This window comes from Pangasianodon hypophthalmus, chromosome 9 (assembly GCF_027358585.1).
Source record: "Pangasianodon hypophthalmus isolate fPanHyp1 chromosome 9, fPanHyp1.pri, whole genome shotgun sequence".
Classification (NCBI taxonomy): domain Eukaryota; kingdom Metazoa; phylum Chordata; class Actinopteri; order Siluriformes; family Pangasiidae; genus Pangasianodon; species Pangasianodon hypophthalmus.
In genome coordinates this window covers 3,885,349-3,900,137 of record NC_069718.1, presented here as the reverse complement: position 1 = coordinate 3,900,137, position 14,789 = coordinate 3,885,349, and the positions used below count along the sequence as shown (strand labels likewise).

At 39.8% G+C, this 14,789-nt stretch overlaps 2 long non-coding RNA genes and 2 gene segments (V, D, J or C); 2 read left to right on the top strand and 2 right to left on the bottom strand.

Moving 5' to 3' along the window:
* Positions 1-1,446: 1,446 nt before the first annotated feature.
* On the bottom strand, positions 1,447-3,056 carry LOC117598030 (uncharacterized). The gene is made up of 2 exons (XR_008302251.1): positions 2,838-3,056; positions 1,447-1,917 (listed from the first exon to the last, which is right to left on the bottom strand). It is a non-coding gene; the product is annotated as an uncharacterized LOC117598030 (long non-coding RNA).
* On the top strand, positions 2,954-3,958 carry LOC113523810 (immunoglobulin kappa variable 1-39-like). The segment is given in 2 exon segments: positions 2,954-3,120; positions 3,219-3,958. Coding segments are annotated over 2 exon segments (447 nt in total).
* Positions 3,959-7,421: 3,463 nt separating this feature from the next.
* On the bottom strand, positions 7,422-8,677 carry LOC113523831 (uncharacterized). The gene is made up of 2 exons (XR_008302253.1): positions 8,586-8,677; positions 7,422-7,883 (listed from the first exon to the last, which is right to left on the bottom strand). It is a non-coding gene; the product is annotated as an uncharacterized LOC113523831 (long non-coding RNA).
* Positions 8,678-8,813: 136 nt separating this feature from the next.
* LOC113523811 (immunoglobulin kappa variable 6-21-like) lies at positions 8,814-9,421 on the top strand. The segment is given in 2 exon segments: positions 8,814-8,888; positions 8,987-9,421. Coding segments are annotated over 2 exon segments (405 nt in total).
* Positions 9,422-14,789: the final 5,368 nt, after the last annotated feature.

The window sequence follows — 14,789 nt, the reverse complement described above, 5'->3', positions numbered from 1 at the left end:
AAAGGTTTTTGTTTAAGATTTTTGGGCTACCAGAAAGGGAACTGGGACTACTTGATTTGGTAGCTCAGCAGATGACTATGTTCATCTACAATTTGTCCACCCCTGATTCTTCAGTAAGCACTTTATCCTGGTCAGTATCCTGGATGACTCAAGATGTATGTTGTTGCAGAAAAAAATCAAAAACTTTCATAGAATTGCATTATGTTCCTAGGCTTTTAACATGTCATTTTAAAGAAACTGTATAGTTGAGCGTTTATTCTTTTTAACCTACACTATTTGCATTATGCGTATCATCCTGTGTTATAACGTGATCTTGGAGCCCCAATATTTCAATTCGATTCAATCAGCGCTTTTAACAATAGACGTTGTCACAAAGCAGCTGTACAGAAAACCGGATATAAATATAAATTTAAAATTTATAAATTTATCCCTAATGAGCGAGCCAGAGGCGACGATGGCGAGGAAAAACTCCCTCAGAGGATATGAGCAAGAAACCTTGAGAGGAACCAGATCCCAAAGGGAACCCATGCTCATCTGGGTGACACCACGGAAAACCAGTGTGATTATAAATCATTTCTTTTCTATAACTGTGTGCTATATAGTCAAAAGGTGCTAACGGTGTAAACAGGAACTTGAGTATGAGCATCAGAGTCATTTCTGAAATCATTATAGTTTTAACTTTAAGTCTATTGTATCAAACTGAACTTATTAACTGTTCAATGATGTTCTTAGCAATTGCAGTCCTAAGGCTATCCAAGGAACAACATCCACATCCATCTTTATAGTTTCTATATGGTACCATCCACAATAATCTCATGGTGGACTCTGGGGCCATCCTAAGCAGCAGTGAGTGAATTTCAGGTGAAGAAAACTCCAAACAGAAGTTGGGCATCAGGATGGATCAGGCAGGTCCGGAGAGCAGAAGAAGTCACGATCACTGGTAACTCGTGACTGGGATGTGTAGCTCGAGGTGTGCTTTTGTCCTGGAACTGTTTAAGAAAATGTACACTGTGTGCAGAGTGCAACCCGGGACTCCGGCTAGACTAGCTATGACAGCATAACTAAAAGGGAGAGCCAGAAGGTAACACAGATACGAGGGCGCTCTGGGACATAAAGTGTGGGGGTGGGGGTTGGGGGTATAAAGACTATATATAAAGACTCAAATTTACATACAGGAGAAGAGCAGCGATAAATAAAGAAATGAAACCAGTAATATTCCCCCAGCTGAATACAAGGACATAGAGAAAACAGTGAGGTGTAACTGAGATTTGCATTAACAGGGCTAAATGTGTTTCTTCCTCCCAGAATAGAGCAGAAACTTCACCAGATGTTCAACTTCCTTCAGTCAAACTCACTGAAGCACAACACAGCACTGAATCTACAGCTAATCCCACTCTCTCATCACACTGATCATCACTATTAACTCTAATAAAAGAACAGACAACGTCCGAAATTCAGCTTTATTTCAGCAAAAGCTACAGGAAGAGCAACAGGACAGTGAACAGAGTAAAGACAGAAATGGCAGCATTGTGTAGAATTGAAACTCTATTGTAGATGGATCATAAGCAGCTCTATGTTAAACTCTCTCTTGGAGCCACTAGCCTTCACACTGACTCTTTCTGAACGTGACTGGATGATTGATGTTGTCATGGGAGACCGTACAGATAAACTCCTCCGCTTTTTCCCAGAGGTCTTTGCTGAGGGTCAGGGTGCTGCTGCGTGTGAAACCGCCCTTCTTCTCTTCTTCTGCGCTGGTCAGAACCCCGTCCTTCACCTCTGAGCCGTCCACTGTCCAGCTCACCAGCGCCCCCTGTGGAGAGTAGTCAGACAGCAGGCAGAGCAGCGAGGCCGATCCCTCACACAGCTGCAGAGGAGACGGAGGGAGCAGAGACACGGAGGGCTTCACTGTGGGACCAGCTGGAGAGGAGACACACACACACACACACACATCATACACATGTTATTCACACACAAATGGAGAGCCAGTTTTCTACACAATTTGAAATGATTAGAGAACATTTCTGTAACTTTGTGGAAATCTGCCTTCATGCTCTGAGTCTCCGTCAGTACTTTATCACTTCACATGTCAGTTTCAGTGCATAGTCAAACAAACACCTAACAAATTTGGAACAACTGCAGTTGAGAAACATCAATACATTTCATTTTATCTTCATTTATGAATAAAGACACATGGTGTAAACCATCAGCTGTATTACAGTGATAGTATTTAACCAGAATCCACCTTGTTTCTGATTTAGTGTTCAGGTGGACCTCAAACAACAGAAACATTAAAAAAACTTTCCTCACAATTAAATACTGGAATTATTTCATTATCCAGTAATAAAGCACTGTAATCACATACCTCACTGTAATTTATCTGGGAAAAATACATTTTCATAATTCATATTATTACTTCATAGGTCAACTTTTCAGCAAATATAAACATAGAAATATTTATTGTTTAACACAAACACACAATTTTGTCTGGATTTGGATCCGTAAAACACTGAACTGCATTAACGCTACCTTAATAAGCGAATTCTTAAATGTTTACCGTGGAGTACTTGGATATTTATTGAATGTCAGATATATAGCAAGTGTGTAATTATTACACTTCTGTATTCTGTATTCATCATTAATAATTTTACATTTAATGAATGTTCAAGAACATTTATATTGGATCCATTTGGTAGTGAAATGCATTCCTTAGCAGGTCATAACACCCCAAATTAAAAATCAATTATGCGATTATAAACACAAATGATCTATATTTATTAATGTAATCAGTAATGAACTAAATGGATTTTGCATTAAAAATAAAAAGAAAACATACTTACTTTTAATGATGATTCTGGTGCCTTCACCAAAAGTGTACCACAGTGATACAATCTAATGAAGCCATCGTACAAAAACCTCCCTCACACTGCACTGCACACACACACACACACACACACACACACACACTTTGCATTGGCAGTCCATGCTTCAGTGCTCTGCGAGTGTTTATAGCCCTGTGACTTTAACACTTCATGACTGAGAGCTGCTGCTCAGCAACTTCACCCACAGCAACCATGACTTTGATCAGCGTCTTCATCTGCACACTGGTCCTCTGGACTCAAGGTGAGACTTTAACATCAACTCACAGCCTCACACACTTCATTTCATACTAATTCTACACCACTTTAGAGCATATAAACACAATCTATGTTTCTCTTCAGGATCCAGAGCTCAGGGGACTGTGACTCAGACTCCTTCAGTGCAAACTGTTGTTCCAGGAAACACAGTCGCCATCAACTGTAGGTTCAGTAACAGTGTGGATAGTGGTACCAGTGTACACTGGTACCTGCAGAAACCTGGAGAAGCTCCTAAACTCCTGATCTATGAGACTAGTAAATTACACTCAGGTACTCCAGCTCGTTTCAATGGCAGTGGATCTGATACTGACTTCACTCTGACCATCAGTGGAGTCCAGCCTGAAGATGCAGGAGATTACTACTGTAAGGGTGAACATTATGTCAGTGGTAGCTGGGTGTCACACAGTGTTAGAGTGTCGTACAAAAACCTCGGTCAGTGAGAGTGCACAGAGAAGCACTGCTGCAGCTGGGAGCGACTGCAGGTGCTGAGGGGGAGGATGTGATACAACACAATGATACACACTGTGGACGAGAGAAAACACACCACACTAACTCACTAATCACACACACATCTGTGAGAGGAGTCCACCTTTCTCAGCTGTCGATCATTTTTAGTAAACATAATATATTAGTGATAGTGGATATGGGACGTAAACTCATAAACTCTTAAACTCTTAAACTCACTGAAGTCCAGCTTGAAGATGCAGGTCACTTTACACTAGTCTCCTGGGAGAAGCTTTACAACACGCATTACGTTACACCACGGATACAGTTTCAGTGGATATTTAATGCTGATATAATTTCAGTTTTTGCTTGTGCAGTCAGAGACCCTTTTCTTTTTCACGTGATATATTTGAAAAACAAATTGTTTCAAAAAGAAGAAAAATAAATCTGTTCTTTACAGGTGGCCCAGTATGTGCTGAGTGGTTGCCAGATAGATATCTGTGCCATGTGACAGTGAGGGTCCCATGGGTGCTTGTAGTGCTGCTAGTTCTTCAGGGCTCAATAAGTTGTCAGCTGTGGGAACAATAGCCAAGTTTCCATCCACTTCTTTGTGTTTTTCTGTTTACGTGAAAGTGCGTTAAAAAAAAAAAAGAAATTTGCTGTCTCTCGCCAGTTTCCTTCCAATTGGCCTTTTACCGATAAAATGGTGTGCGTGATGACGTCATCAAAAAAACCAAATTGTCGCTAAATTTTGGTGTATCGCAAAAGAAATCTGCCCTTGAGCCATTTCCATACATAATTTTGTATATATCGCAAATTGTGTACTTTTTGTGTCCTGCATGTCCTCAAATCTTTGTAAAATGGAGAGAGTATTGAGACAGTTAAATGAAATTGGCCAGCTTACTGTTATTTTAATTCCATAAATAATTGCAGTTGTAGGAAAATCAGAAGACGACATCAGAGTGGAGCAGTTCCTCGTCTGACAGGACTCCAAGTAACTGCGTTTATGCGATGAAGCCCATGGGTCTGGGAGGTAGTGGTGGAGAGCTGCGCCCATCAGCAGCATGTTGAAGTATCGACATACGTAACCGGCCCCACACTGACACTGTTACGGTCTGCGTTGTGTTACAGATGAAGAGGCGGATCACGGGAACTGCTGCTGATGGAGGGTTTATTAACATGGAGCATGCGGATGCTGGATGGAATAGAAAGAGAGTACAGCAATGGGAAATGATTTCGTTCTGTGATTTTTTTAAACCTCTCCTCAGCGTGCTCAACGCGGTCTCAGTAAACATCACAATGATAACATATCAAAAATAAAATAAATGAAAACATGCTACCTACAACAGTGCAAAATAAATCGTTACACACATTTATCCAAAAGTATGATATAATCTTCTGCTAGTTTTAGACCAATCATGAATTAGAATAGAAAACAAATTGATACAACATGAATAGAAAATCGAATGAACAATAAACCATACCTGGATGGAATAGAAAGAGAGTACAACAATGGGAAATGATTTCGTTCTGTGATTTTTCCACCTGGACAGATTAAACACCAGTTAGTTGATTAGCTAAAATCTGCTAACGCACATACATACACTCAAACCGCTGTACTCGGTAATAAAATGATTAAATCTCATCCATCCATGCATAAAATGATTCCTATTACATTTATAACACTCTCAACAATAATATTTTTGCATGTTAAGTACTTAATAAAACTTCTGGTAACTTTTACAAACTTATATTGAAGGAGCACCGCTAACTGCTCAACGCGGTCTGAGGACGCAGCGCGGGCTGAACAGAAATGACGTCACGACGTAAAACGAATATAAAACTCTTTTCCCAAAAATGACACAAATAAAGTACAAAACTAAATTATAACGTTTTCGTGAACAAACTAATATAAAGTAAATACATGAAAATTGAAAGGAAGGATCATTAGTGAAATACATTAATTTAGATCGTGAGTACACACTCTTATTAACATCCGTCACACATAGAATTTATTTATTAAAGTTAAACAAAAAAAGATTATGTCCACATGTGAAATTTTGTCAATAATTTGTGTTTCCATCAGCTATAACAGTAAACATTTCAATGCGCTAAACCTTTTTTTCCCCAAAAAAAATCCTTGGATGGAAACGTAGCTAATGACTCCATGTTGTGGGTCAGTGGGAAGCCCACAATCCTCCCAGTCAAGCTGTTGAAGGTACAGATCCTCAACAGAAAATTTTAAAATGTATTACCGTTTATTTTGAATCAGCACCAAGACACAGACAATGGGGTCCATCATTATGTATGTAAAGATGCTGACCAACGTCTTTGTATTAATCAGTTTTTCCCCAGCGCAGAGTCCAGAGTGATATTCTAACCTCAGTCTACAAGTGACTACTGGCAGATAAGCATAGTTCACCCACAGCCAGAGTGTTTCCCTGCTGAAAAATTCAGTCTTTTCTGGTAGAAAGCACATGGTTTTAGAAAGCGCACAGTTTTTGAATTACCACCACTAATGCTACATGGTAGAGAAGTTGTTTAAGAAAATAACACAATGTCAAGGCAGTTAGAAAATCCATTAATTCATCTTCAGGAAACACTTTATCCTGGTCAGGGACCCTGAGAATACTGGACATGAGGTAGGAATACACTTTGGATGGGACTTTTTTTTTAAAATCAATTTATTCAAGTAATAATAAATAAATAAATACTTTATTCTTCTGTTCAGCCTAATAGAACAGCTTTGTCCATTTCCTATGCCAGTAGAAGCCTGAGTGATACAGATAGTGCACTCCACTGTTAGCTTTTAAATTTTAAATATAAGCCATGAGTGCCCTTGCAGTGATGGGGCTCTAGCAAGATGGCAGAGACATCAGAAGTAGATGGAATGGCAGGGTCAGGGTAAGGTTGTGGCTCAGATATGGCACCAGAGGACTGTCAGATATTTAGATACTGGAAAAATGCAACACTCTGGAGATGAGGTAAGGAAGATCATGTTAGTCTGTCAATTGCTAACGTGTGTGTATGTGTGTGTGTGTGTGTGTGTGTATAAATATATATAAAATCATGTTCAAATCAAGTGGCATTTTCAAAAAAAGAAATAAAAAAATACCAGACACACACTTTTCAAGCAAAACATTTCCCAGAAAATAGATTATTTTGTTTATACATATAAAAAGGGAGCAAATTTGTCCAATCCCGCAGTTCTTCGAAAGGTTTGACCAGTCCAGCATGTGAAAAGGTTACTAATCCCACCCACTCATGCAGAAAATGAAGGAGTCTATTCAAGTGAATTAAGAACAACCAAAACATAGACTACTTCTGAGACACAATGACCAACAGTCCATTTTTAATAGTTAAGGTTTTTTTGTTTTGTTAAACATAAGAAGCTTCATGTTGTTACCCTTTCTAACGTGAAGAAATGTAGACTTTACTGCACTATACGGAAAAGATGTAGGCAGTCCTCAAAATTATTTAATAGTCAAATACTACATTTATTATGATACATGTGCTAGTGACTTTCGAGTTAATTGACACCTGAAGATAATTTGGTATTCAAACTACTGCACTCACAGTGCCACGTCGAGTTCTGAGACCAGATGAAAATGGCACAAGGAGACAACAACGATGACTTCAGACAGAGAGAGCAGTGAGGTGTAACTGAGATTTGCATGAACAGGGCTTAAAAGTTCCATTTCCCCCAGAATAGAGCAGAAACTTCACCAGATGTTCAACTTCCTTCAGTCAAACTCACTGAAGCACAACACAGCACTGAATCTACAGCTAAACACACTCTCTCATCACACTGATCATCACTATTAACTCTAATAAAAGAACAGACAACGTCCAAAATTCAGCTTTATTTCAGCAAAAACTACAGGAAGATCAACAGGACAGTGAACAGAGTAAAGACAGAAATGGCAGCATTGTGTAGAATTGAAACTCTATTGTAGATGGATCATAAGCAAGCATGTTAAACTCTCTCTTGGAGCCACTAGCCTTCACACTGACTCTTTCTGAACGTGACTGGATGATTGACACCGGCATGGGAGACCGTACAGACAAACTCCTCCCCCTTTTCCCAGAGGTCTTTGCTGAGGGTCAGGGTGCTACTGCGTGTGTAACCGCCCTTATTCTCTTCTTCTGCGCTGGTCAGAACCCCGTCCTTCACCTCTGAGCCGTCCACTGTCCAGCTCACCAGCGCCCCCTGTGGAGAGTAGCCAGACAGCAGGCAGAGCAGCGAGGCCGATCCCTCACACGGCTGCAGAGGAGACGGAGGGAGCAGAGACACGGAGGGACCCTCTGGAGAGGAAAAACAAAACCCAGCAAAATGGTTATATCAAGTATTTATACCTTTAGACAGTGAGAAAAGGTGTTACAGCGTAATTAAGCTTTAAAGGCACCCCATAATCCATTTTCTGTCCAATTTTGTGTTTCACCCACTTCTATTCAGTAACTGCATCGAAAACTGTGTTCCAACACTGAAACAGTCAGTATGACAGAGTGTATTCTGGAAACACTCTAAATTTGAATAGAGACAAAACTGGCACAAATGTGTTCCAGCATTTGGAGAGCATTTCCTAATTACTCTTTACATCATGGAGCCAATAGAGTTTATTGGACTTAATTCTGGTGTCAACTCTCAGTAAAGTAATTGTACTAAAATAAAATACTAAATAAATAAAGGATGTACTCCTGCACTGTAATTAATCTGGAAAAAAAATTAACATTTTAACCTAATCAGCACAACAAATATTATGTAGCTGATTAAAGAAATATTCAGTTTTTAACACAAACTGAAAGCAGCTTTCATCTGCATTTTATATCAGCACCAAGAACAACTTTACAATGTATGAAACACTGACCATTTAGTTTCTGTATATTTCCTGAATGTTCACACACTGAATGGTCAAACGATTTACTCAATAAAGCCTCAAAATTTGGACTTGACTTTAATATACAGTTTATCTAAAGTTTATTAATGTATAAAGTATCTTTACTTACTGTTCACAATGAGTTTGGTGCCTCCACTGAAAGTCCTCCACAGTGATACATTCTACTGAAACTGTCGTACAAAAACCTCCGTCACACTGCAGTACACACACACACACACACACACAAACACACACACACACACACGAGAGGTTCCACTTTGCATTGGCAGTCCATGCTTCAGTGCTCTGCGAGTGTTTATAGCCCTGTGACTTTAACACTTCATGACTGAGAGCTGCTGCTCAGCAACTTCACACACAGCAACCATGACTTTGATCAGCGTCTTCATCTGCACACTGGCTCTCTGGACTCAAGGTGAGAGATTAACATCAACTCACAGCCTCACACACTTCATTTCATACTAATTCTACACCACTTTAGAGCATATAAACACAATCTATGTTTCTCTTCAGGATCCAGAGGTCAGGTGACTGTGACTCAGACTCCTTCACAGCAAACTATTGTTCCAGGAAACACCGTCACCATCAACTGTAGATTCAGCACTGCTGTTTGGCATGACTGTGGACCAACTGGTGTATCATATGACTGTCTAGCCTGGTACCTACAGAAACCTGGAGAAGCTCCTAAACTCCTAGTGCGCTATGTGAGTCACTTGTTCTCAGGGACTCCAGCTCGTTTCAGTGGCAGTGGATCTTCTAAGACTGACTTCACTCTGACCATCAGTGGAGTCCAGACAGAAGATGCAGGAGATTACTACTGTCAGAGTTTACATAAGATCAGTGGTAGCTATGTGTTCACACAGTGTTAGAGCGTGGTACAAAAACCTCGGTCAGTGAGAGTGCACAGAGAAGCACTGCTGCAGCTGGGAGCGACTGCAGGTGCTGAGAGAGAGGAAGTGATACAGCACAATGACACACACTGTGGACGAGAGAAAACACACCACACTAACTCGCTAATCACACACACATCTGTGAGAGGAGTCCACCTTTCTCAGCTGTCAGTACAGTCAGCACACACACACACGCACACACACAAACTGTGATCTGAGAACAACAGTGTTCACCTGAACATCATCAACTACACATCACTAGAGTCCTTTTCTGTCTTTGGGGAATTTTTCCTCACTGTGGAACAGATACAGTGGATATAAAAAGTACACACACCCCTGTAAAAATGACAGGTTTTTGTGGTGAAAAAAATTAAACCAAGATAAATAATGTCAGAACATTTTCCACCCTCAATGTATAATTACAATTGATAAGAATTAAGTGAAAAACAATCAGAAACATTTTAGGGAAAAATAAGAAAAATAAAAAAGCTACAATAACCTGGTTGCATAAGTGTGCACAACCTTTTACAATCGGGGATGTGGCTGTGTTCAGAATGAACCAATGTTCAAAATTAATAATCATACAGCTGTTTCTGTAGGATTTTCTTCACAGCTTCTTGGTTTCATCTGACTGCTGAAGCCAAAGAGCTTACAAAGCCTATACAGGATCTCACTGTCAAAAGATATCGCTCAAGAGAGGGGTATAAAAGAATTTCCAAAACATTAGATGTACCATTGAACACCATGAAGGCCATCATCAACAAGTGGAGAAAATGGAGCACCACAGTGACATCACCAAGAACAGGAGATCCCTCCAAAATGTACCAAAGAACAAGGCAAAAACTTATCAGGGAGGCTGCCAAGAGACCTACAGCAACATTAAAGGAGCTACAGGAACATCTGACACGTACTGATTACTCTCCGCATGTGACAGCAATTTCTCACTTTCTTCACATGTCTGGACTGTGGGGTAGGCGGCTAGACGGAAGGCCTTTCTCACAAGAAACATCCAAGATCAACTAAATCACCCCAAACCATGTGGCAAATGTGTTATGGTCTGATGAGACCCATTCCAAAAGGTATAATAACTTCATAATTCCAAATGGTATGTTTGGTGCAAAAAAACAGAAAACCAAAAGAACACCATACCCACGGTGAAGCATGGTGGTGGCAGCATCATGCTTTAGGGCTGCTTTTCTTCAGCCAGAATCTGTGAAGGGAATAATGAATAGCTAAAAATACCAATTAATTTTGGTGCCAAACATTCAAGTGTCTGCTAGTAATCTGAAGATGAATAGGAATTTCACCTTTCAGGACAACAATGACCCAAAGCATACATTCAATTCAACAAAGGAAGAGCAGGAGATGCTCTCACAATTTGAAGGACCTAGAATGTTCTTGCAAGAAGGAGTGAGAAAATATTGCAAAGTCAAGATGTTGATAGACTCTTAGCCAAAAAGACTGCGTGGTGTAATAAAATCAAAAGGTGCTTCAACAAAGTATTAGTTGAGGAATTAGAGTTAGATTATCATTGTTAAGGTTTTTTGTTTTGTTTTGTTTTGTTTTCCCTAAAAATGTTTCTGAGCCAAAGCAGTAGCAGCCAAACTTTTAACCAATCCCAGCCAACCCTGCAAAAGCCCCGACCAGTCCTACCCATTCATGCAGAAAGTCTGACTCTTCCCAAAGGGTTTGATCAATCTTGCCATCTTCTGCAGAAAGTATCACCAATGCTGCCTGCTACTGAAGAACGTTTGACTGACTCTGTCTGCTTCTGAAAAATTTTGACCAATGCTGCACATTTCTGCAGAAAGTTCAATGAATGAAGTTTAGTGAATCTGTTCATTGGACATTCACTTCTGCCCACATGAGAATAAACACGGCTCCAGTGAACTTTCTGGTGAGTTGTGTGGGACATCAGTCCCAATGCACATATCTATGTCCAAGTGTGGCTAAATCTAAACCGAATAAAGCCCTATATCTACACAACGTTGATTGTTTCCATATCAGATGAGTTAAAAACAGCTTATCTATAACCCACTTCTGAAACATAATCTGCCAACAGTCAATTTTTAACAGGCATTCTGTAATATTTATGATCTGGCAAAAACATGATCGTTCATGTTGTTACGCTATCTACCATGATATATAGGCTTTACTGCACAGATACAGCACACTGACACACTGTGGATGAGAAAAATTTCTGCATTTCAGGTCCACTTTTATAACATTAGCAGTTTTGTAACCCAGCGCTTCATTTCCATCTGACTGTAAAATCTTAATCTGGTTATCATCTGTAATATGGAATGCTAGCCAAAACAATGAAGTTTTATATCTTCTCACATCTCAAGTTTAATAAATGTATCAAAAGCACATCTCATGTCTAAGCTTTACCCAGTGACTCATGGCCTGGTCCAGACTTTGCCTATTCAAGTTCATCCTAGTTAATCTCCTGTTGTTGGATGAAGTTCCTTCAGCCACCATTAGCTATAATGATGCAGTGAGAAACTCAGACAGAAAGATATTTAACTCTAATTCACAGCTAAAATAATCTCTCTTAGTGAACAGTACTGATATTAAATGTCACCAACACTGTACTGGTACAGTACACTTTAAATACTAAATCCCTGACTCCCCCAGTGAGAGAGCTATTCTGTTCTAAAGCAGAACAAGCGCCCAAGAGGGTGAAATAAGGTTTGAATTTCTACATGAATCAGCATTCTTAGGATGTGGTGGATGGACTGGGTTTGGGAGTCGGGGTAAATTAAAATGTCATCCATGGAGGCAATCACAAATTCTCCAGTCATGTCTTTAAGTATATACTTAATGGTCTGGAAGACAGAGGGGGCATTGATCAGTCCAAACAGCATTAGACCTGATGTCTTACATGAGTCATAATCTGAGAAGAACTAGGAAAATGTGGCATAGAGCACGCAACATACAACTAAGCAAATTAGACAACAGAATATCAGGACTTAAACAGGTTCACTAATCAAGGGGGAACCATAGAACAGGTGAGTGTGATCAACAGTAGAGCAACAGCATGTGACAGGGTCATGTGATCTAACTGTAGTCTGATAGCGCTGATGGGAACTGAAGCCAAGGTGTCCATTTCAGGTCCAAAGCTAGCACTGACATAGCAGTTATAAACTCATCAGAGATCAAGCTTGCTGAAAATAGGAGCTGTTTTGAGCCAGTGGGTAACCATATTCTAATGTGATTTATTTCAGGCACAGATCATTTATTCAAGGACAAAAGCCCCCCTCCACTCTTTTGAATAAGAACCATGAAGATATGAGAAATGTGGACAGTTTAATGTAACCTTTTTGCGAAGCTTCCAAGTTGTATTCATCCAATGCCTTGTTTTCTGTGCCAGTTAGTGGTAGATGTGTGATTAGCATGATATGGAGCTTGAGAGCAGGTTATTGTGTATGTGTGGAAATAAGTGCATGCTCGGAATTTACTAATCGCCTTCTTCAACTCAGCATAGCATTCAGGGTCATAATGGGGTAGGTTGTGGGCTTTCTACAGACACAACTATTTTCTCTGTGTAGAGAACACTGGTGTAGGGGTGTAATTCAGCAGTTTGATGAGTTATGATCCCCTCACCCACTGATATGTGCAAGTTCAAGTTTTCTGGGTGAATTAAGTCTGTAGCAGACAAACCAAAGGGCTAGGCATTACTCAGAAACAGGACCATGAATTGGGATAGAAGCTTGACTGGAGGTCATGTGATCAATAATCTAACCACAATGATTTTATTAACCATAACAATGCCTATCTTTCTTGTAGCCACATGTGTTTGTAGAAGTCTAAAGCCAGAGTTCAGTGCGATTGATGACTCTTGGTGTTGCCTAAAAATCAGACGTAAATAGCATTAATACTATAGAAGTACATCCTCATCTCATAGCTAATAATGCACAGGATCTTACTACCAAGCCTTAAAAAGATTATGGTAGGTATAAAACAGTGAGGTTGTGTGCCATTTTAATGGGATTTGTGCCATTTTGGAAGGTTTGTGCAATGTAAGATAATTCCTTAAAATTTTACTGCTTAAGGGCAAGCAACTTTTTGCATTTATTTGAGCAGAATAAAAGTGATACCACCGTTAACTTTGTTAATATAAACTTGTGTGGGAAAAAAATGTGTATGTAACTCAAACTTAAATATTGATTATAAATTTCAATATGTATATTTCTTTAGTACTGTGAAATCCAGAGCCATGTATCACTGATAAAATGCATGCAATTAATGCAAAGTGAATGCCATGAATAATGCAAGGTTGCTATAGTGTTAATTGTGTAGCATTTGTGAGCAACAGGTAAACAGCATTGGAGACAAACATGACTATTACATTTGTCATGCACACAGACAGTTAGGCTGTGAGTGGCTTCTACTTTGTTGTCAGGTAATCTCCATAAAATCTGTTTCACCCAAACGCTACAAAATGCAATACAACATTCAACCAATCAGGACCTCCAAGTAAGACACATGACTCTGATGACTCATGTGACGTCATTCCAGGAAGTATGGTGGTGTAAACATAGTGGGTCTTTGGTAATGGTTAAATGCAAGCCAAAATTTGTTTTCCAAAAAATATCACTTTGTACATATTGTCAAAACAGATACGTTTTCAAGCCAACAGAAGACAGTTGTGTTTACAGGCAGTCTGAGGGATAATTCTGGTTCGAGTTGCTCCATCTTTGCAGCGCCCATTTCGCTCTGTGCAGGCCACTCGAGCTTTTCCACACCAGACTTCACACACTATGTCTTCATGCACAGGGGCATTGTCATGCTGGAACAGGTTTCAGCCTCTTAGTTCCAGTGAAGGGAAACTGTAATGCTACAGTGTACAAAGACTCTCTATACAACTGTGTTCTTCCAACTTTGTGGCAACAGTTTGGGGAAGACCCACATATTGGTGTGATGGTCAGGGGTTCGATGCTAATTATTAAAGTTTTTTCAGAAAAGAAAAACAGGATGTAGAGCCTCAGAAAATAGAAGTGACTGGGTAACTGGAAATTAAGGGGACATTCTAAGAAGACAGACATGACAAAAGTCAGTAGGAGGAGATTCCAGGAAAAGTCAGAAGGTAATGGGAAATGGTGGAGTGTATGTAAATTAGGATAGGATAGTCAAAATGGTTTAAACTGAAGATAATGGGAAATTATATACATAGGCGGACCAAAAGGGGGAGGCGCCAGCAGGCGTCTGGGTATATATGCAGGGGAATTTGGAGGACTAGGCGCGCTCAACTCTCATGCATGAGATTGCTGTGTCACCGCTGAGGGAATTCACCTTCTTTGAGCTCATTGGAACGTGTTGTATTGCTACTGCAATAAAGAAGTTTGCTTCTTCTCCTCCAAAGACTGGAGACTTTTCTTTTTGAGATTGTTTTTGAGTGACTACAGTGAATAAGGTAAAAGTAA